A 20,507-nucleotide genomic window follows, 5' to 3' on the forward strand; every position below is an offset into this window, starting at 1 on the left:
CCCGGTCCCCGGGCAGGGCTCAGCGAACGGCAGCGTGTCATTTAGCAGAGGTCCTGGTGGTGAGAAGGCGGTTGATTCCGAGTCTTCTGGTTTGGCAGAAACAGCATTATTGTTTGTAGACGTAAAACTGCTGTGGCAGAGATTCACAGGGGTCGTGCCTCTGTTAGAGTGTTCATCTGGGACAGATGCCCATTTGGAAGTGCACAGATTTTTAATGGAATAGTTATGTTAAATAATTGCCATTCTGGGGCACACGTTGACAAGTATGGACCGTCATGATAATACGCCACAAACACATGCACAGCTCTGTTTTAAGGAGGAGATCTTAAGCCTGTGGGGAAAGTGAGCCCTGAAACCTTTGTGTGAAAGGGTCGTGGCATGGAGCCCGGTACTTGCTGAGGGGCAGTGCGGACGCGGGTGACGCGTCAGCTCAGGCCACAGCTGTGCTGGCTCCCTAACCCTCTGGGCCTCTGTTCTCTCGCCTGTGACGTGAGCAGGATAGCGGTGGCCCCCTGACAGGGGTGTGAGCACAGTAACGAACGGTACAGCTGAGCCCCGTGGCACAGTGTCTTGTCACACGCCCTGTCCCGTGTCTGCTGGGAGGTGTCACCTGTCGCACGTGGCTCAGCTCTGTACCTGGCGCGGTCCTCACGGACGCCCAGCAATGCGCCCGTGGTAGGAGAGAGAGTGGAGAGGTGTGCCAGCCCAGACTAGTTGAACAGGTCCCAGCAGGTCTTCTGGAGCCTGGGATGCTTTACTTTTTGTAAATGGGAAAATCATTCCCTGTGCTTCGTCAGAGGGAAGAGGACATTTACTGTCCCAGGAGGGAGGGGATAGGTGTGTGCGGACGTTAGAGCTGTGCAAATTAATTTCCTCATTTAAAGCTCAAGTCTGAGACCTGCCAGTCCAGCTGCGGTGTAGAATTAAAAAGCTTGCTTTCGTTGGATGCCTTGGATGGGTGCTGACATCACACGTACGCTCACTCCCTTTTTCTTTTCTGGGACACGATTTAAAAGGAAGCGGTGTGGCTGCAGATCGTGGCTTTTAGGCACCGGCTGTGCCGCGTAGCTCCCGAGTGACACAGGCCGGCCGGCGGGGGTTTAGAGAGTCCGTCTCATTCCTGGTGAAAGGGGGACGGTGCCGCTCCTGGATTACTGAGGATTCAGTGCAGCCCCTTAGCACTTGTACGTCATCGAGCGCTTGCCTGGGTAAGAGGCGTCCTTGACTCGTGGCTTCACTGGTACAAGATTCGTAACGGGACACGGGGAGACTTTGTCTTGTTTTAAAACTTTACTGAAAAAAATTACTTAAAGCGTTTAATTGCACCACTCGAGCGTTCTGTGAAGTTGGCAGTCCCGTCTGTCTGCCGACCGTAGAGAAGAGTGACGTCAGGGTGAATCTGCCGAGAGGTGTGCTTCTGCCTGCAGTGAGGGCGTTCGAGCACACGCCTTGTGTGAGGGGTAGAACTGCGCTACCTGAGACCCTGGTCTCAGAAAGGAGTGTCGCCCCTCCCTGGACGGTGATGGGTCGCCCACCGTTGGGGTGCGTGGGGTGCCGTGGCAGTTGCTGGGGCTTCCCCCGGCTGAGGCTCCCGTCTGCACTCGCGCTCCTCCGAAGCTGGCGTTCCAGGGACTGTGCTGTTGGCGGGGCCTGCCTCGCTGTGCGCGTGCGGGGAGGAGCCTGTGTGTCCCAGGTCCGTTCGCTCTAACCCGTGTAGTTCAGCCGTTTCTGTTTCTTGTTAAAATAGTTCTCTGCTCCCTGGTTGGATCCCCACGGAAAGATAAACAAACCTAGTGTTTGGGGGGAGAGTATTTTAAAAAATTTTAAATCGTTGGTTATTGCACACGATATTGGGCCCCATGAAGCTTCAACACAGTGTGCCTTTTCCTTGGATGTGTGCTTTCTTGAGGGGGTTTTTAACGCTCCTCCAGAGTGTAGGAATTTAGTTCACTGTTATTTACTGGATGTCGTTAACTTCTGAAATATGCTTCTTCACTCTTTCAGAGTTACTGGAGAATGTGACCCTAATACATAAACCAGTGTCATTGCAACCCCGGGGCTGATCAATAAAGGAAACTGGTGCTACATTAATGCTGTATCCTTCTCACATGCTGTCTCCAAGGCCCGCGGACCACGGCGTTCTCTTCCTCCGGTGCATTTGACTTAGTTCAGCTGCCATGGGGCTTCTGCCTTAAAGTTTGAATCCGAAAACTTGGTTCCTTACTTAGTCTGCCTACCTTGCTTAAAAGATAGAGTTCTTCCTGCCCCCCAAAAAGATGATTTGTTGACCGGTGAGTGACAGAATGAGGCCAATTTTATTTTCATTAGCATGGCCTCGAGTAATAGGCTAGCAGTGTCCACTTACAGCTGGAAACATTGTTGTAATTGCTACATCCTGGTCGAATCAAGTTTTTGTATGTAAACTGCTGACTGCAGAGTAAGGCCTTACATGGAAATCGCAAGGCAGTTGTCCCTACGGTTATTTGGTTGATTCCTTGAAAGTTTACATACGTAAGTCTTTCAGTGTCCTTGGCTTAGTTTTACATGCTTTGTGTTTAATGTGCCTTTCAGAAGTTTGGAGTGTCTGTTTCATTTCCTTTACGCTTCCTTACTGCCACTCCTTAGACGCTGCAGGCACTGGTCGCCTGCCCTCCAATGTATCACCTGATGAAGTTCATCCCTCTGTATTCGAAAGTGCAAAGGCCTTGTACGTCAACACCCATGATAGATAGCTTGTAAGTAAGGTGCCTCCAGATGTGTTCAGGGGCTGGGTCGTTTTGCCTCTGATAATTCAAATTCAAATAGTTTAGCAACGTTCTTACTTTCTTGCAGACGAGTCCTTTAATTTTTTAATTTTAAAAATTTTTTTTTTTTTCAACGTTTATTTATTTTGGGGACAGAGAGAGACAGAGCATGAATGGGGGAGGGGCAGAGAGAGAGGGAGACACAGAATCGGAAACAGGCTCCAGGCTCTGAGCCATCAGCCCAGAGCCCAACGTGGGGCTCGAACTCACGGACCGCGAGATCGTGACCTGGCTGAAGTCGGACGCTTAACCGACTGCGCCACCCAGGCGCCCCAATTTTTTAATTTTTTAAAATTCACTGTTTGTGTTTTTATGTGGAAGCTAACCAGAAATGGAATTGGAGCACTGCCTGTGTTCCTCAGATTTGTTTATGTCAGTTTAGTGCTTGCCAGTGTGTGTCCCTGAAGATCTTCCGGAAGTTACGTAGAAAAGGTGGAAGAACCACTCACCGCTCTGGCATCGGTTACCAAAAACTTGCCACCTTCATACTAACTGATATTCTGAGTAGCCATCGAGAGTCTATCTAGTGAAAGGATGTCTTTTACAAAAATGTACTAAACTTTTTCTCCCCCGTGTTTAGTGTTCGGCTAATGAATGAGTTTACTAATATGCCAGTACCTCCAAAACCCAGACAAGGTGAGTAGCGGTGAGGCCTCCTGATGCCATTGTGTACGGACGGCTGGGGAGGCAGGTGGCTAAATTTCATACGTTCAGTCTTGTCGCAAAGAAAAGGTTTTTAAAATAACCGGCGCTACACCTGTGCTGTTCTCAGCGTCGCGAGGGGCGGGGAGGGGGGGGCGCCCCGGTGATGTTGCCTTTCATTGTGTTAAGACTCTGTTTTAGTGACGAGAATCTGTGTCCTGTTCCGTTGCAGCTCTTGGGGATAAAATCGTGAGGGATATCCGCCCTGGAGCTGCTTTTGAACCTACGTACATTTACAGACTCCTGACGGTGATCAAGTCGAGCCTGTCTGAAAAGGTTTGGCCCTGCTCGCGCGTAGCTCCAGTCCCTGCTTGTTCAGTGCTCGCCCTGCACTTGCATTGCTGCCATTTGGTGGGTGTTCGGTAGATCTAGGCTTGTTGTGGAGTCAGTTGCTTGAATGAAGTTTAAAAATACGACGATCGTCCTCGTAACCAGAGGCAGGGCGTGCATCACTTACTGGGCACCGAGCACCCTTGTAAGTTTTTTCCGTACCTTAGCCGACCTCGCCCCCTGCGGTCCTCTCGTTGTTACATTTGAGAAAAGGGCGATCCTTATCCAAGGCCACATAGCTCGTAAATGCAGCGCCTGGCATCACGGCCAGCTCCTTGACCGCCGCACGGCCTTTCACGTGGAGCGTGGTCCTGGGGCCCGGAACCGTGGCAGCATTCGGGAGAGCTGCATCTCCGTCACACTCACACGGCTCCTTGACTCTCTTAGCTGCATCTTTTGTCGCACACTTTGCTACTAAAGGCGTGGGACCAGGGGCCAAGGGGGTCTCACGTAGGGCGCCGACAGCTGTCGAGAGTGAATTGCATACCCTTTTTGCGAAGTTAACTGGAGCCTTTCTTTCCTCCCTGACAGTCTGTGATGAGTCCATACGAGCAATTGAAATGATACTTATGGGAATTATTTAGAGAGAAAAATCATCCCCCCAAAAATTCCATTAAAGCTAAGTAAAGTGTGTTGAAGCGCCATTGTTTTGCGGAGGGTGAGTGGCCGGGGTGGCGTAGGCGGGACACCACCACGGGCGTTCTCTGCGCGAACTGTGCCTCTCCGTGTTCAGTTGGAGATTGACGTTTCCGGGGTGGCGGGAATGTACGGAATGTTGGGAACGCAGAAGCAGATGACGCTGCACCCTCTGCCCGCCCACAGCTCACCGTCCGGTAGGGGAATTAGGTATTTAATCTAAGGAAACAGCAAAGAAGTCCTAAGATAGATGCAAATGCAGATGCTTGAGAAGCCGAGGCAGGCCACCCGGTTCAGGTGGCGGCCCAGGAAAAGCAGTGAAGTTCAGGGGGCGTCCCGTGGCCGAGCCCCACTGACATCCGGCTCCGAGGTTATGTTCGTGGACGGAAGTGTCTTTTGAAGTTAGGTGCATCCTGGCTGTGTTGGGTCCCCCATGCCACCCTCAGGCTTGGTGGTCCGAGGGAAGGGCTGTGAGTCACAGCCGTTATCGGAAGGACTCAGAAGCCGTTATCCTCACAATCGGGTTAGGACAGCATGAGGACACAAGGCAAGACGAGACGTCCGGTGTGCGGGAAACCTGGAGACTCGCGTCCTGGTGCGTCACAGAGAACGCGCTTCGTTCGTTGGCGTCAGAGTGCGACAGCACGTGGAAAGATGCCGTCTGCTAGGGAAGCGCATTGGAGCCTCCGTGCCCGGGGTCCCCAAGGGGCCCGTCACATAGGCGTCCTCTGCCCGGCACAGACCAGAATTCCACACCTGCACAAGGAAAGTGGGTGTTCAGCGTAAACCATGCTGTACGACTCAGGCACATTCCCTTGTCAGTTCTTGGAGCGGGGGGACCCTCCCCAGATCCCACTTCCCAGATGCCAACCAGGGAGCGACCCGACCCGGCAAGCGGCCCTTCCCGAGAACGTCAGGCCTGCCGCGTTGACCCTTGTGCCTCTGAGCCGTGCCGGTTTCCGCCCTTTGCCGCACACACAGAGTGTGCTCCACGCCCATCGGCTGCCGTCCGTTTGGAGTCCTGTTTGGAGCGGGTACGCCAGAGGCTGAAAGAAGGGTTCGGAAATCCTCGGTCCCTGTGGTCCTTCTCCAAAGAAGGAAATACGAACTCATCCTGAGATCATAAAACAGATATCTGGCTGTCGCGTGACTCGTCTGGAGATGAATTTGCTGATGTGTGTGCTTAAAAAAAAAACGTCCGCGGAGCCTTTGAATCAGGAGAGATTTTCACGTGTGATTTGGGTCCTTTCCCCTGTAGTTGCCCATCGTTGCAAACGGGGGGACCACCCGGGCTCCCCCTCACAGCCACAGTGTGACCTTTGGCCCCGGGGGTTGTGAGACGAGGGGGCCCTCGTGTCTATTGCTTGTTCGTCCCTTTTGTGTCCGCAGAAGAGCAACTTTTCAATAAGTGTTTTGTTCTAAGGGTAACGTGTGTTTATTGGAGAAAATTTCAAAAAGCCGGAAAAAACATAACAGGTGGAAGTTCCTCCTCATCCTACACTTAGACATAAAGGTTTACTTTGCACCCCCACCCCCACCCGTGCCCCCCTCACTCCACCTGTTTCAGCCCACAAAGAAGTCACGCGAAGGGCGCCTGGGGGGGATCCGTCCGTTAAGCGTCCGGCTTCGGCTCAGGTCATGATCTCACGGTTTGTGGGTTCGAGCCCCGCGTCGGGCTCTGTGCCGACAGCTTGGAGCCTGGGGCCTGCTTCCGATTCTGTGTGTCTGTCTGTCTGTCTCTCTCTGCCCCTCCCCCACTCGCGCTCTGTCTCAAAAAAAAACGTAAAAAGAAATTAAAAAAAAGAAAAGTCACATGATTTCTGGAAACACTTTACATTAAGTCTTGTTAAAAATTGAAGAGGAGACCTGGTCTGAATGTGCAGGCTCAGTGTTCCCTGCAGGCCTTGCGTGGTGATCAGTTAAAACTAACGTGTTCCTATCTGGCCTTTTCAGGGTCGACAAGAAGATGCGGAGGAATATTTAGGCTTCATTCTAAACGGACTTCATGAGGAAATGCTGAACCTGAAGAAACTTCTGTCACCCAATAACCAAAGTAGGTCGTGGTCTGTTGGCCACAAAATTGCGCGAGAACATTTCCCCAAGAATTCATTCTGAACAGATGTCGCGTGCTCGTACACGAAGCCGCTTCCTCCCCAGATCGTTGGCCCTTCGAGTCACTTTCTCACCGGGGCAACTCTGGTTATCTCTACACTGTTTATTTTTTATACCACCGAGAATGCTCCCTCTGGGTAAATCAGAGTACACCCGGCACCTCTGCTTTTGTTCGTTCAGCTTTTAATGAGGAAAACGATCAAACATACGCAAAAGCTGGGAGAATGGTTTGGTGAATACCTGTGCAGCCGCTGGATTCTGCGCCCGTTGACGTCCTGCCGTGCCTTCTCTCTCTCTGTCCCCACGCACGGTGTGTGCACGCCTTTCCTGAGTGACACAAATTAAGTGGGAAGTAACAGTTTATTTAGTTCGCCCCTAAAATGGCCAAAGCACGTGTGTCCGGAGACTGAGCGTGCTCTCCCGTGTGACCAGAGCCCCTTAGCACGTGAGGAAGACGGGCCGCGCTCCCCCCGTGCTGCCTGGCTTCCGGTCTGTCTTCACGGCTCTCCGGCTGTCCCAGGAGCGCCGTCCTGGGTGGCTTATGCCAGCAGCATTCAGGTGGGCGTCCGTCCCTGTCGCCTTTGTTCTTTGTGCAGAGCGCGCCTTGGTGTCGCCTTTAAAGCTCACTCCGTGCAGGCAGCTTACGGAGAACCTTTTTTTAAGGAAGCTGTTTCGCGGTCATTGTTGCCGTGAGTGGCCTAAGCGGACCGTGTCCTTTTCAGAGCTCCCTGTTGCCAACGGACCCCGGAGCCCGTCGGTGCACGAGGACGAGCAGGACGAGCCGGGCGGAGGCAGTGAGGACGAGTGGGAGCAAGTGGGCCCCAGGAGCAAGACTTCAGTCACGCGCCAGGCGGAGTTTGTTCAGACCCCGATCACTGGCATTTTTGGCGGACACATCAGGTTTGTGCTCTTCTGGAATATACTGTAGTGTCGGCCGCTCTCAGGGTTTTGCCATCTGGCCGCAGGGGGAGGGTGTAAGACGTGTCTGAGGAATTCCGGGCGCGACGCTTTGCCTCGACGCCCCCGTGCCTGCTCTGTCCCCCGCCGTCCCTGCGCCTCTCCTGCCTGGTGCTTTCACTGCTCTCGCCCGGCACCAAGGCCCTTCGGGCCCGGGCACTGCCGCCGTCCCCCAGGCCCTGCTGCCCTCCTGACTCCTCCCTCCGTCAGCACTCCAGCCGCTCACAGCTAGGTAGAAAGAGAAAGACTTGTTAAGTTGGCAGGTTCTGTTAAGAGAAGAAATTCTGTGTCTGGCTGGAGGAATTTTAGGCTCTGGAACCAAGTGAGCTAGAAAGGTGAGGGAGTGTGGAGGGAGATCCTTCCACGTAAAGGGGGACGTGGGGCCTCCTGGAGGGCCTGGTTCCCTCCTCTGGCCCACTTCCCAAAAACCAGATGCTCGTCGCTCTTTAATGACCTCCTTCTAGAAGAGTTCTGCCTGAGTGCATTAGAGACGGACATTCGGTGCCGCTTCGATGTGGAACTCAGGAGCGCTGGGGCCGGCTCCAGGGAGGCCCAGGCGTCCAGAGTCCCGAAGGGCCCCCGGAGCAAGGTTTCCTCGCGGACGGCCTGGCGTTGGAACCTATGAGGGGGGTTTCGTAGTGAGACGCAGCCTTTGCCTGTCCCTAATGCCGTGTATCCAGAAGAAGTGACACCCTTTCCGAGGCAGAGGCAGGCAGAGTCGGTTCGGGCTCGCCCTGCCCTACAGCTTAGGTCGAGCCCCCTTCAACGAGGCTGATACAACCCCCGCACGTCCACTGGCTCCTTCACGGCCCCGCGCGGTGCTGCTGTGCCGCGCCGGATCCAGAAGCCAGTCGTGCCGCCTTGTCCCCTTGAACGAGTCCTTTCTGGGCTCCCCACTGTGCACTAGAGCCGCCGGGCCCCTTTCCGTTGTGACGTCTCCACGTCAGCCTCGTGGTCAGGTGTGCCCTGGGGACTGCCGCCCCTGTGACTTGGTGTTGCGGATACGATTCCTTGGGCTGGGCTGTTTGGGGAAGGGAAGCCGGGATCCAGGTCAGGCACGTCACTGAGAGAAGGCCATCTTGTGCCCTTGGCTCTGCGTGAGACCGGCAGCCTGATGTCCGTGCTCTTGGGCCAGCCCAGTGGGCGTGACAGCACCGTGTGTGTGCGTGTAGGTGGAACGTGCAAGGCTCCTGAGGCCGGCGTACCCCAAGATCTCACGTTTGTTTGAGAATAACCAGCATCCGATTTGGAGGAAATTCTAGCTCGGCGTGCACGGCCCTGCCGTGCAGGACCTCTGGCCTTGGCCTTGGCGGGCTTTTTAAATGTTGAAACGGCTTGTTGATACTTTGGAGAACTAATAAAGCAAAGGTTGGAATGATTTCTTAAAATTTAGGAACTTCTGTGTGTGTGGTAGCCATCATGAAGTGTGGTTTTCTTTGCAAATCCACCTTCCTTGGGTGGGTTTTCACTCCCCCTGGAGAAACCATCACCTCTCTTCACCCTTTTCCCCCCGCCCGTTCAGAGCCTTGAATAAAATCGAGGCCGTTGGAGTCCGGAGGACCGCTTCTTGATTCCACCACCAGTTTTAATGTCCGCCCTCCCCCGTTGCTCTTGGAACCAGGGGAATGGCCGTGGCTCTCGAGTCTGTGCCCTCAGAGGGAGCACAAAGATGCTTCCTGGTCCATGTGGCAGGGGAGTGCGCGTGGACTTGAAGCCCGAGGCAGAGGAGTGTTTAGTTCGCTCTTGGGGGCACCTGCTCTGCAAAGTCTGAACCCCCAGGCACCCATCTGATTCCTTTCGTAAACTGGGTCACTCAGGCTGCAGAAGCAGAATTCTCGTTGTGCGCCTGGAACGTTTCCCTGCCGGGGCTAAATGGGAGATGGGCTTCAGAGAAACTCAGAGAAAAATGAAATGAAAAACCAGCTAAGAAAACAAGGTTGAACTGGCACCCTTCTTCTTGAGGGTGGTAGGTAGCCTTGTTTCCTGGAATGTTAGCTTAGTTTTTGTTAGACACACCCTGCTTCTCTTTTGTAAGTCATTTTTATAGGGGAAAAATGCCATTAAAAATATTGTTTACCTTGGGGTTTTCTCTATTTTATTAGAACGGCTCTGATACTTTACGAAGATGAGAAGTGTCAGCGTTTTGAGGCCATGGCAGGATAAGGGCAGTTACTAACTGGTGCATTAAATAAAGTGTGGAGTGGAAGGGAAGGAATTTGGAAGATGAAGTAGGTTTTCTTCCAGTGTGCTTGCGCTGGGAACGCGATCTGCTGAACTGGTGGGCTTTTGCTTAGAAATACTCAGGAGGTGGTATTCAGCCTGATTATTATTTTTTTTTTTTTCCTGCCAATAGTTGGTGTCATTATTTTATTTTATTTTATTTTATTTATTTTTCCTGCCTGATTATTTTTTCCCACCAATAGTTGGTGTCATTATTTTTTTTCCAACCTAATTTTTTTTTTTCCACCAATAGTTGGTGTCATCATTTTATTTTATTTATTTATTTTTCCCGCCTGATTATTTTTAAATTCGGTACATTTGTGGCTCTTTTCCCTCTCTGGCCTTCTGAGAGTGGTCCTGAGAAATCTCGTTCCCCGCGTTAATCCCTCTTCTGCTGCTGGGTGGTCTTGAGGGAAGGCGGGAAGGGGCGTTGTCTCACAGTTGTCTGGTCGTGTCTTCCAACCCGCAGGTCTGTGGTCTACCAGCAGAGTTCCAGAGAATCCGCCACTTTGCAGCCCTTCTTCACGTTGCAGCTGGACATCCAGTCTGACAAGATACGTACGGTCCAGGACGCATTGGAGAGCCTGGTGGCGAGAGAATCTGTCCAGGGTTATACCACAAAGACCAAACAAGAGGTACAGCCATAGTTGGTCTTGAATGTGTGTGCCGAGGCGCTCCGGTCTGGTGGAAAGAGCGCGCGGCACAAGCGGGTCCGCGCTCTGCCTCTTAGGCCCCTTGCTTCGCTGTTTCGCACTGAAAGTTTCCACGTGTTTAGAATGGGACGGCTGAAACGGCTGGTCCTGACACCACTTCACATAGCCCAGGGTGACGGTCGTCGGGAGCGTCTGTCCTGAGCTGTGTAACTTTGCTAGTGCGATCGCGGTACGATGAAGTCGGCACCACGTCGAACAGAGGCCGAGCGGCTTCTGACGTCACAAAGCATAATTTCATGAGCTTAGGTAGGCCAGAAAAGAGGTTCCAAACACATCTATTTAGCATTTGGTTGTAGGTCTTCCAGGAGATCAAAAACAATTAGAAAGTAGCTGTTTTCCTGCGTGTTAGTCTTTAATCGGATGTGGACAGGAGGAAAGTCTTTGAGTCTTCAGTGTTCGGGAGTCAGAGAGGCAGATGGCTTCGTGCGGGGTACCTGTCAGCCGAGTCAGGAGAGAGCTGGAGTGTTTGCTCCCGGAGAGCTTCCTGGTGCCTGGGGTCCAGATGTGCCAGCGGCCACTGTTTCCACTCCGGGGTTGAGGAGGGTGTTGTCTCCGCTGCCGAGATCGTGCTGGTGATCTCGGAGTTGGTGAATTCAGAGAAACGTGACAGATGGACGCAGGCTAGTTACGGGTGGCACCTGTCTGGACAGCTCGTAGTATCCCTGGGGAGCGTGACTCAACAAGGCTGTGGTGGCTGAAGGCGCACGGGGAGCAGAGCAGAGGAGCACCTGGGCGCCTGCGGTTCCCCTGGGGCCTCCCGCCTGCACCGGTCAAGCCTCCTTTTGGGAGATGGGCACGTAGTTTGGCCTGATCCTCCACCGTGTTTTCCGACTTGCTTCCCACGGGCGATTTTGTTTAAAAAAGAAAAGCGGTAGGAGCGAGAGACGGAATCTCGGCGCTTGGCTTAAGTGAATCAGCCGAGTCTGGCGGTGGAACTTAATGAGAGAGAAAGTGGGTGTTTTCAGGAGGTCGGTTGGTGTGGCTGAGCCGTGTACTTGGCTCGTTGTGTGGCAGCCGCGGCTCCAGAGGTGGAGTCGCCGTCCTGCCCACCCCCACCCCCCAGCGCCTCTCTCGCTCGCTCTCCCGCGGCCACCTGTAGGGGTTGGTGGCCACTCATCCTGCAGACCTCGCCCCCGCCGCCTCACGCGTCTTTTCCTCTCTTGTTCCTGCTGCGGTGATGCGTGCACGTCGGGAGGGTGCAGATGAGATCGAGGTAGAGGGTGTGAGGAGAAAGAAGGTGGTTTATGCCAGATGGCTGGGGGGAGCGGGGAGAAGGACGCAGGACAAAAGAGGCCCTCGGGCAGAGCCTCGAAGAGGAAGAGGCAACACGCTGCGTGTCCCGGCTTGGTGATGGCGGTGGCATGTTACCGAAAAGAGCGAAAACTCCAAAAAGCAGACATTTGCGAAAGGGAGATCCGGACGGTTTGTACGGGGCGGGGATATCCAGAAAGAGCAAGTATCACATTTTCTGGAATGTGTTTTCTTTGAACGGACTTTTTAAAATACCGAGTTTGATGTTACTGTGTTTTAAGGTCACGAGATTTATTTTGCTGTGGGACCACTTGACGAAGGCCCATGGGAAAATAGGACTACCGAAAATACTTGCTGTGCGGAACGGGTCTGGTTTTGTTGCGTGAAGAAAAGTGTGTCAAGTTTGTGTGGAAACCCAAAACACACGGAAGAATTTCCGATTAGCCACTTAGTGAACTGCCCGAAAGTCTGAGGTCAGAGTCCTAGGTCCCTGGCTCGGAGAGCGTCCCAGAGATGCATTCGCCCAGCCCTCGATTCACGCGCGGGGACGCTGGAGTCCCCTTGCCACAATCTCGGTCTCTTGCCGTCGGGCCGTAGCCACGCTTTCCGATCGCTTGCACATCCTCCTCGGGTACGGAGACACCGGGCTCCAGACCCGTGATGAGCATCCAGAGGCGGGTCGGGTGGTTCCCCGCCCGGGATCTGAGCCTGAGTGGGAAGCCGGGCGCCCATTAGGACACCTCTACCCAGATGCACATACGGTCTTTTGAACGTTGCCATACACTTTGCTTCCACTGTTCTCTTTCCGACGGTCACCCGAACGGGCATTTCTACCAGAAGGATTCTTCATCTAAATACAGGGAGCATCCAAGAGTTTATAATTATAAAGAACAGCAAATAAAGGTAATAGGCATTGTTGGCAACGATGCATTTTTAATGAAACGCAGCATTCATTGGACCTGTGGAAGCAGATGAGAGACGTGTAAATTGATAAAACAAACCTGCGAAGCTAATGGTTACAATAGATAGCTTTTGGGTTACGTAGAACACCTAATTCGAGAAACACTTTGGCTTCGGTTTGAGTTACTAAAAAGCATGCTAATACGTACATAATGCGAGGTGCCACTGCCGAGTTAGCTGTTCATTTTTGTGCCAATTTGCCATTAATGTCACAGAACAGGTTTTTGTTTTGTTTTTTTTGAGAGCGAGAGGACGAGCGAGCAAGGGGCAGAGAGAATCTCATGAGGGACAGAGGTGGAGAGAGAGAGTAGCGGGGCTCACCCGATGCGGGCTCGATCTCACAAACCGTGAGAGCGTGACCCGACCGGAAGTCTGATGCTTAACCGACCCCAGAGCAGGGCTTCCTGCCGCGGAGCCGTGGCGTCCCGTGCCGCCGTGTCTGCAGGCACGTGTGCGCTTTCCCGCGGGGAGTGTGGGTGCGGGTGGCTCTCGCAAGACCTCTTGGCGGGATGTTAGATCCTCAGACGCTCCCCTGACCCGGCCGAGCGGGGAACGGGGCCGCGGAGCCGCAGGCCGTCGGCTCCCGGAGGGGGTTCTTGGTGGACGGACGCGGCGTCTGCCGCGTGGAGTGAGGGATGTGCGTCCTGCTCTGCTCTGTGCCCTAGGTGGAGATAAGTCGAAGAGTGACTCTGGAGAAGCTCCCTCCCGTGCTTGTGCTGCACCTGAAGCGGTTTGTTTACGAGAAGACCGGCGGGTGCCAGAAGCTCGTCAAGAGCGTCGAGTACCCTGTGGACCTGGAGATCAGCAAAGGTAACGGCCGCGGCTGGAGACCGCGTGTGTGGTGCCGACTCCCCCGGGAGGCCGGGCGCTTGGCGCCCAGCGTTTCTGCGAGATGCCGGAGTCAGGAGGTTCTCTCTCGTGACGGTTTGGTTTTAGATTTCTCAATTTGTAACGGATTTTGATGCTCAAATTGGCACCAGGGTAGCTCTTGAAAGATAAAGGCAAAAAGTGAATAAACCGTATGATCTGGAGGAGATTTTGTCCATTAAGATGAGCATCATCTTTCTGGAAATATCTTGTGGATCAGTGGTCCAAACGGTTTTCTTCATAAACGTTAAGAATTAGCACGTACCAGCCTGATAAATGGACTTTTTTAGTGACGTGAAGGGACGTTTCCCATAGGCCCCTGGGCGTTCCTCCGACCTCCGGTTGCAATGACACGTGTCAGGTTTGTGGCACCCTTTTCCCCCCGAGTCTCCGTCAGGTAACCGGGCCCCCTCAGCTTCGACGCGTTTTGACGAAGGCAAGCTCGTGTTGTCTTGCTTGTTACGCGTGTCTTCGTGTCAGCTGCCACCTTAAGTGCTTTCCAGAAAGAGAAACGAGATAAGCGAGGACCACAGGCCCTGGCTTGGGTCAAGGGTGGGGGTAGGGGAGAAGCCGGTGGCGAGCGGCTCCCGGAAGGGTCCATCTGCGGGGAGCCGTTCCCGCAGGGGGACAGTGCCTCTTTGGAGGGACCGTCTTACTGTTACATGATGGAACTTTTGCGGCCTCCCTCGCCTGTAAAACGTTTCAACTCTTAGTTTCCCCGGGCCATTTTGTTTCTAAGTGGGCGGCTTTCTTTTCCGTTTTTTAGCATGTCTGCTTCTGAGGGGGTTCTGGCATGAGCTTAACAGGCTCAGTGTATTTCCCCTGTTTCTTAACGGACTGGCTGCCGGGTCCGGGCGCTCCCGCGTGGCACAGCCGGTTTCCCTCCGGGGCAGCGCTTGCGCCCAGGGAGGCCTGGAGTTCGTTTTGTTTTCCTGGTCTGCCAGGGGGCGCATGTGAGCGGGGCTGTCGGCACCTCTTCGTCTCTGTCACCCTGAGCCTCTCTACAAGTGCTTCTTTACAGATTGCAGCTGTCGATATTTTGTTTTTCAGAACTGCTTTCTCCAGGGGTTAAAAATAAGAATTTTAAATGCCACAGAACCTATAGGCTATTTGCAGGTAAGTAAATCTGTACGTTATTTACTTATTAAAGCACTGATAAAGACGTTTAATACCCAGGCCCAATTTTGCCACAATACCACTTCGCATAGAGAAGAGTGTCTCTGCTGGTAACCCCTGGACTCTATAAGGGGACTCTGTCTTCTTTTGAAAATGTGCGTTTGACCTGACGTTGGTGCTTGGATTTGACAGAATATCCTTTTGGCTCTGAGCTGAATCCGTCTTAAGACCTTGTTTAACATCAGTTCTGTCCGTGAGTCAGAGGATCGGGTCGGAGGCCGCCTGCCGGGCTAGCGGTTTGCAGACGGGACCTTGCCTGCTGCGGTCGTGGCCCCTGCGCGGGGACGGTGGCGCCCGGGGGGGCTGGGTCCCCGAGACCCCTGTTCTCTCGGCCCAGAGCTTCCTGCGGCACCAGTTTGTCTAATACTGTCTGTCCGTCCTTCCGCTCCTCCTTCCTCTTTTGTAGCCAGGGTCTTCTGGGCCTTTGAGGCTCTGTACTTCTGCTGGCTGCTGTTTGCAACAGCTGCGTGTGCTTTCTGGCCGTTTTTACCAGAATTTCCTAGCTTCTTCCTTATCCTTCCTTTTGTGTTGGCCTCGCTCAGTCTGCGTGTAATTTAAACTAAGTTCCCATTTACTGACACGTGTTTACTGAACCTTTCTACTCGGCGCCTTTTTCGTGGTATCTCATTTATTCCTCACAGCTGTCCTGCGAGGCAGGTGGTGGTGTCCCCATTTTATAAAACAAACCCAAATTCTTGTTTGGGACACATGCCCCGCTCTGGCCCGCAGTGGTGTGGCCGGTCTTCACCCTCCTACCCTCCCTCCGTCCGTCCGTCCTGCCTGTTTAGAAAGTTGGTTGGCCCCCGATGAGCGGGTCAGGTCCCTGTGCGTCACCAGGAGGGCTTGGGCCCGGTCACCTTGCTCTTCCTGCCACGCTGTGCCTTTGACTTTCTCTTCTCCCCCACGTCAGCCGATCACAGCCCCTCCCCAGGCAGGGGGGCCCTGCGCTCCTGCGGTGTCCCCAGCCCTTTCCAGCCCTGCCTTGTGATGGAAACTCTGCCACCTGCCTCTGGGACCAGAGAGGCCGTAGCGGCCGGCCCGAGTCCGGAGCTGGGCCCTGAGGCCCCAGGGGGAGATGAAGGTCAGCCCTGCCGTCTCCCTGCTGCCCTCCCCGCCTGGGGCCGCTGCAGGGGGGAGGCCGCCGACCTGGGGCAAGGACGGGAATCCCTGTCTCTCCTGCTGGGGGAGCCCCGGTGTGGTCCCGCTCTGCCTGCCGGCTGTGGCCCAGCGTCTGCCCCGGGGCTCCCCTGCGTTCCCAAATCCTCTCATGGCTTCTCGCTTCAGAAATAAGGGCGCTAGATTGGATCAGTTGGACTTTTCCCGGTCTGCCAGGAATGTAAGGAAGCACTTCGCACAAATGGCTCTGACTGCGGGACCCGGAGAGCACGTTCGAGAAGTGCTGGCCGGTCCCATTCAGTCAGGGGGACTCGCCTGGAGCCCTGACGTGCCGTGTCTGCCCCCGGGTCTGCTGAGGGAACCACAACGTGTGTGGAGTGCTTTCTCTTGAAGTGTTAGAACGGGAGGGGCCTGCAGGAAACACAAACCCACAGCTCCTGAAATCCCACTGACTTGGTCACTCGATCACAACTCTTGCCCCAGACGTGTCTTGGAGGTGAAAATCCAGGACGAAAGCCCAAAGTGGGTTTGGGGCCTGGGGGACGGGCCATGTCAAGCCTCTTCCACGTCCTCGATGGCCTTTTGACGGGTGCGACCTGCCGTGTGTGCCGATCCCACCGCTGGCGTCCTGCCGGGGCCTCCTGCAGTCTTCTGTCCCCAGGGCACCAGCCGTGTTTGTCACGTGGCTGGCAAGGGCGTCCCCTGCGCCTCCACGGAGGCTCCTTTGCCGGGGGGACTGTCCTCTCACCAGCCACGACCTCGGCCACGGGTCCGGACAGGGCCGTCCCTCCGCTGGAGTGACCACTGCCGCCAGGGCCCAGCCACCTTGCCTCCAGCCGAGTCTTGTTCCTCTGCACTGGTGGTGGCACGAGCTCGCCCGGCCGCCTTGCCAGCCCCCTGTCCTCGGGAGGCGTCTCCCTCCCCCGGGCTCCTGCCTGCGGCCCGGCCCTCCTCCCCCCCCCCGTGGGGGGAAGATGGGGGCCCTTGGTGTCTTCAGGGGACTTCACTGCGTCTTCCAGTGGTTGGTTGTCTTTGTTTTAGGCCTTTGACCAAAGGCTTCTTGATTGGATTACAGAATTTTTTTTAAGTGAAAAGCTTCGTTTAAGCATAAAAGAAGAAAGAGTAATGACTAGGTGCCATTTCGGTGGGACGCCACCCGTTCCGCCCACATGACATCCTGCTGTCTGTCCCTCTTGGGGCCGGCGCGGTCACTCGTTGTGATGTCACAGAAGACCTAGAACTGTCCATTTTCCACGTAACACCGGCATATTCCTGCATCACCTGCACTCAGCCTGTTCCTCTTACTGTGCACGGCTCTTGACGTTTCCTTGCTTTTTCACTCTTACCAAATCTTTGTCGGAGGTTCACATGATCTCTTTAGAACGGTCTAGAAGGGGATGGGCTGGATCGAGAGCATGAGCGTTTGGGGGTCTGGGTGGCATTTCTGGAGGTCGGTCAGTGCTAGCGGTTCCGTGGGGGCTGGGAGGGGGTGGGGTCTTTGGCGCTATGTCCCCGCGTGCGCTTCAGCGGTAGGCCGTCCTCGCCCGGAGGGTTGGCTTGTGGGAGGGCCCCGCCGGGCCGGCGACTCCTCCGCGAGGCCTTGAACGTCCCGAGTGTGTCGTTAAGGTGTCCGTGTGTGACTTTCTCGCGCGTCGCTGAGGGTTTTGGATTACATGACGTTGCTTTGTGTGGTGGCATCTCTGCCCCACGCGCCTCGGAAAGGTGTGTCCCGCGAGGCGGCTCCGTTGGGGGCGTGGCGCGCGTGGGGGGCGTGGCGCGCGTGGGGGGCGTGGCGCGCTGCCGTGCCCCGCCCCGCCCCGCCCCGCCTGTCTCACCGGGCGCCCGGCCTCTCTTGCAGTGGTCTACCATCACGGCAGCAGCGCGACGGGCGGCCACTACACCACGGACGTCTTCCAGATCGGTCTGAACGGCTGGCTGCGCATCGATGACCAGACGGTCAAGGTGGTGAACCAGTACCAGGTGGTGAAGCCCACTGCCGAACGCACAGCCTACCTCCTGTATTACCGCCGCGTGGACCTGCTGTAGCCGCCTGCGCGCCGTGTGCCCGCCGCCCGCTTGCAGACGCCGACTCCCTCTGACTTCCTTCCCGTCTTTAGTGGCTCTCTAGGGGGAGCCTCTTCGTCCTTGGCAGAACGGGCTAGAACGGAGAGCAGACGCCTCGGGGCTTGTGCGCAACAGTTCACGTTGACGCCTGCCTTCCAGATCCGAATCATTTGGTTGAAACAGACCGTCACTCGATTTGAGAAAATACACAGAACCCGTGTTTCTGAAATAATGCCGATTCCTGAGTGAGAAGGGGGAACTTGCATTCGATTCGCAGTCTAATTGCTTAGTAGAATAAATCCTGCACCAGCGACACTTGTAAATTTGTGAAAATGAATTTTATCTTTCCTTAAGGAGTAAATTTTTTAATCCGTCACACTTTCCTTCCCCAGCCTCTAGTTTTTGATAAACGATAAAAACGAGCCAGTTATCAGAGGAGACATAGTTCTTACTTCTAAAAGAAACATAAATACGAAAAATAAGTTGCTGGTTCCTCACCGGAAAGATACGTGTTAGTAATCGTGCGATGAAAAGCTGCTTACGTATGCATTGCAGATCAGATACCTGGAGTTAAGACGTTAGCCCACGTAGGTGGGTGGTTGTAAACTTTGTTGCCATTAAAAGATTTCACGTTGCATTCATGCTTCTGTGTACACATAATGAAAAATGGGCAAAATCATGACGACGGATCTTTCCTTCAGTCGCTCTGTTTAATTCTGCCGTCTGCTCTTCTGTGATGCTGCGTCTCTAATTGTACACAGTTTAGTGATCTCTAGGACTACAGAAGTTGTCCCCCACCAATAAAAATCACAAAGTTGGTTTAAAGCTGTGCACGGTGTTTCTTTCTTCTCGCCACTTCCGGTCGCCGGCACTCCCGTGGGCCCGCGGGCTCCCCCAGAATCACGGCGGGCCCTCCAGCCAGCCGAACCAAGGCTCGGGTCGTGCCTGCTTAGTGTCGCCAACGCCACTAACTAGCGATTTGGGGGGATGGAGTTTTTGAATCTTCCGATAGCAGAAAAGGGAGGTGACTCTCCTCTGTTCCTTGTTCCTGTCCCCAGCGCAGTCAGCATCCCCAGAGCAGTGGGCTTACATCACGCACGGCTGAACACCGTGCTGCTGGGGCATCTTAGCAGCACTTCGGACACCACCCTTGGGTTGGGGACAGGAAGCCCTTCCCGGGCAGAAGAGACAGAGGAGAGTTCACGTGGGGGTCAGGCCACCCGCAGTGGCTCTCGTGCCTGTGGTGTCCTGCTTCCATCCCGTGCAGACCATTCATGGTAATGAACTGGGATCCCCGGACAAGCCAGCCAGTTTACGTGTTCACGGCCTCGCCCCCGAGCTCTTCCTTATGGCAGCCGGTGGTCCTGAGCCTAACCGTGTGCCGCTCGGGCTCCGAGCTTAGTTTTGACGGAGCCCACTCACCTGTCGCCACCCTATCCTGATTTGCTTGGCCGACCTACAAGTTATGGTTCGGTTTTCATTGAAACAGACCCTTCTCAGGAGCAGATGGTGTTTGGAGTCCACGTTCCCTCTGGGGAGGTGACCCCCCAACACTGCCCCCAGCCGGGGACCAACTGGAGCTGTGTCGTAGAGCTTGTCACCGAGCTCTGTGCTGTGATCCCGTGACCCGGGTCATGTCCTCGCTCACGAATGGCTTCTCCGTCCTGACGCACACCAGCTTCCGACCACTGCTGCCCGTGCCCCCCAGCGGGGTGAGGGTCTCTGTCGCCGGGCTGTCCCTGTCCCCTGTGAATCAGACTGAGTGCCCTCTCAAGGACGAGGCCCTCTGGTCTGAGAATGCCTTTTCATAGGCCTCTGGAGGTGAAACAGTGCCTTGATGGGACCTGTTTTCCTGTGTGTTTAGATGAGACCACATCCCCCCAAATAGCGTTCGGGGGTTTCTGTATGGTCTTTGCGCTGCTAAGGTACGGATTTCGTCAAGCCCAACATCTTTGGGAGGTGACCGCGAGGTATCACGGAACTTTGTTTGGAAGGTCTCCAGTCTCTCTCTCAAGCGCGGTGGAAGTGAGTTGGTCCCGCGGGGCCTTGGGTGTCTTAGTCAGTGTAGGATGGGTTCTTGACGTTGCTGTTCCCCGGGGGACACCGGACTTCCCGGTACAGCCGTCCGACGGCCAGCAAAGGGCTCCTCCTGGCCTTTGGGTCCGTATGTCATTTGTTTGGAAGGTGGACTCCAGCTCTGTAGGAAAGAGAGAACACCTGCCTTCCTTGATTGTGTGTGTGTGTGTGTGTGTGTGTGTGTGTGTGTGTGTGTGTGAGAGAGAGAGAGAGAGACAGACAGACAGACAGACAGACAGACAGATGGAGCTTCCCAGTTTCCTTCGCTTAAAAACAGACCCGCACACCCAGCGAAAGAGGGGTAAACTCACCAAGGGAGAGTATGCAGAGTAAGAAGTCAGCCCGGAATCAAGAGTTCTCATGTTGTCCCTGGTTAGAGAACAAGGTCGTTCTAGCAAATCCAACGTTCTCCAGGGTCCCAAGTGGATTGTTAGCCGTGGGGTCTGTGTTCTTCAGATTTTGAACTCTGGGTTCAGTATTTAGTGCTGCCACGTTAGTGTTTTCGTAAGTTTTGTAGACCGTT

The 20,507-nt window shown here is 54.6% G+C and overlaps 1 protein-coding gene across 1 annotated transcript in view; it reads left to right on the forward strand.

The window, feature by feature from the left end:
• USP10 (ubiquitin specific peptidase 10) overlaps positions 1-18,737 on the forward strand; it is a 71,045-nt gene extending 52,308 nt beyond the window's left edge. The window contains 11 exon segments of the mRNA XM_045439870.1: positions 2,005-2,058; positions 2,061-2,095; positions 2,626-2,735; positions 3,385-3,440; positions 3,679-3,782; positions 6,426-6,525; positions 7,307-7,484; positions 10,231-10,396; positions 13,351-13,495; positions 14,603-14,668; positions 17,703-18,737. Coding sequence (XP_045295826.1) covers positions 2,005-2,058; positions 2,061-2,095; positions 2,626-2,735; positions 3,385-3,440; positions 3,679-3,782; positions 6,426-6,525; positions 7,307-7,484; positions 10,231-10,396; positions 13,351-13,495; positions 14,603-14,668; positions 17,703-17,890 — 1,202 coding nt within the window. The 3' untranslated portion in view covers positions 17,891-18,737.
• Positions 18,738-20,507: the final 1,770 nt, after the last annotated feature.

Source organism: Leopardus geoffroyi, chromosome E2 (genome assembly GCF_018350155.1).
Source record: "Leopardus geoffroyi isolate Oge1 chromosome E2, O.geoffroyi_Oge1_pat1.0, whole genome shotgun sequence".
NCBI classification, from domain to species: Eukaryota; Metazoa; Chordata; class Mammalia; order Carnivora; family Felidae; genus Leopardus; species Leopardus geoffroyi.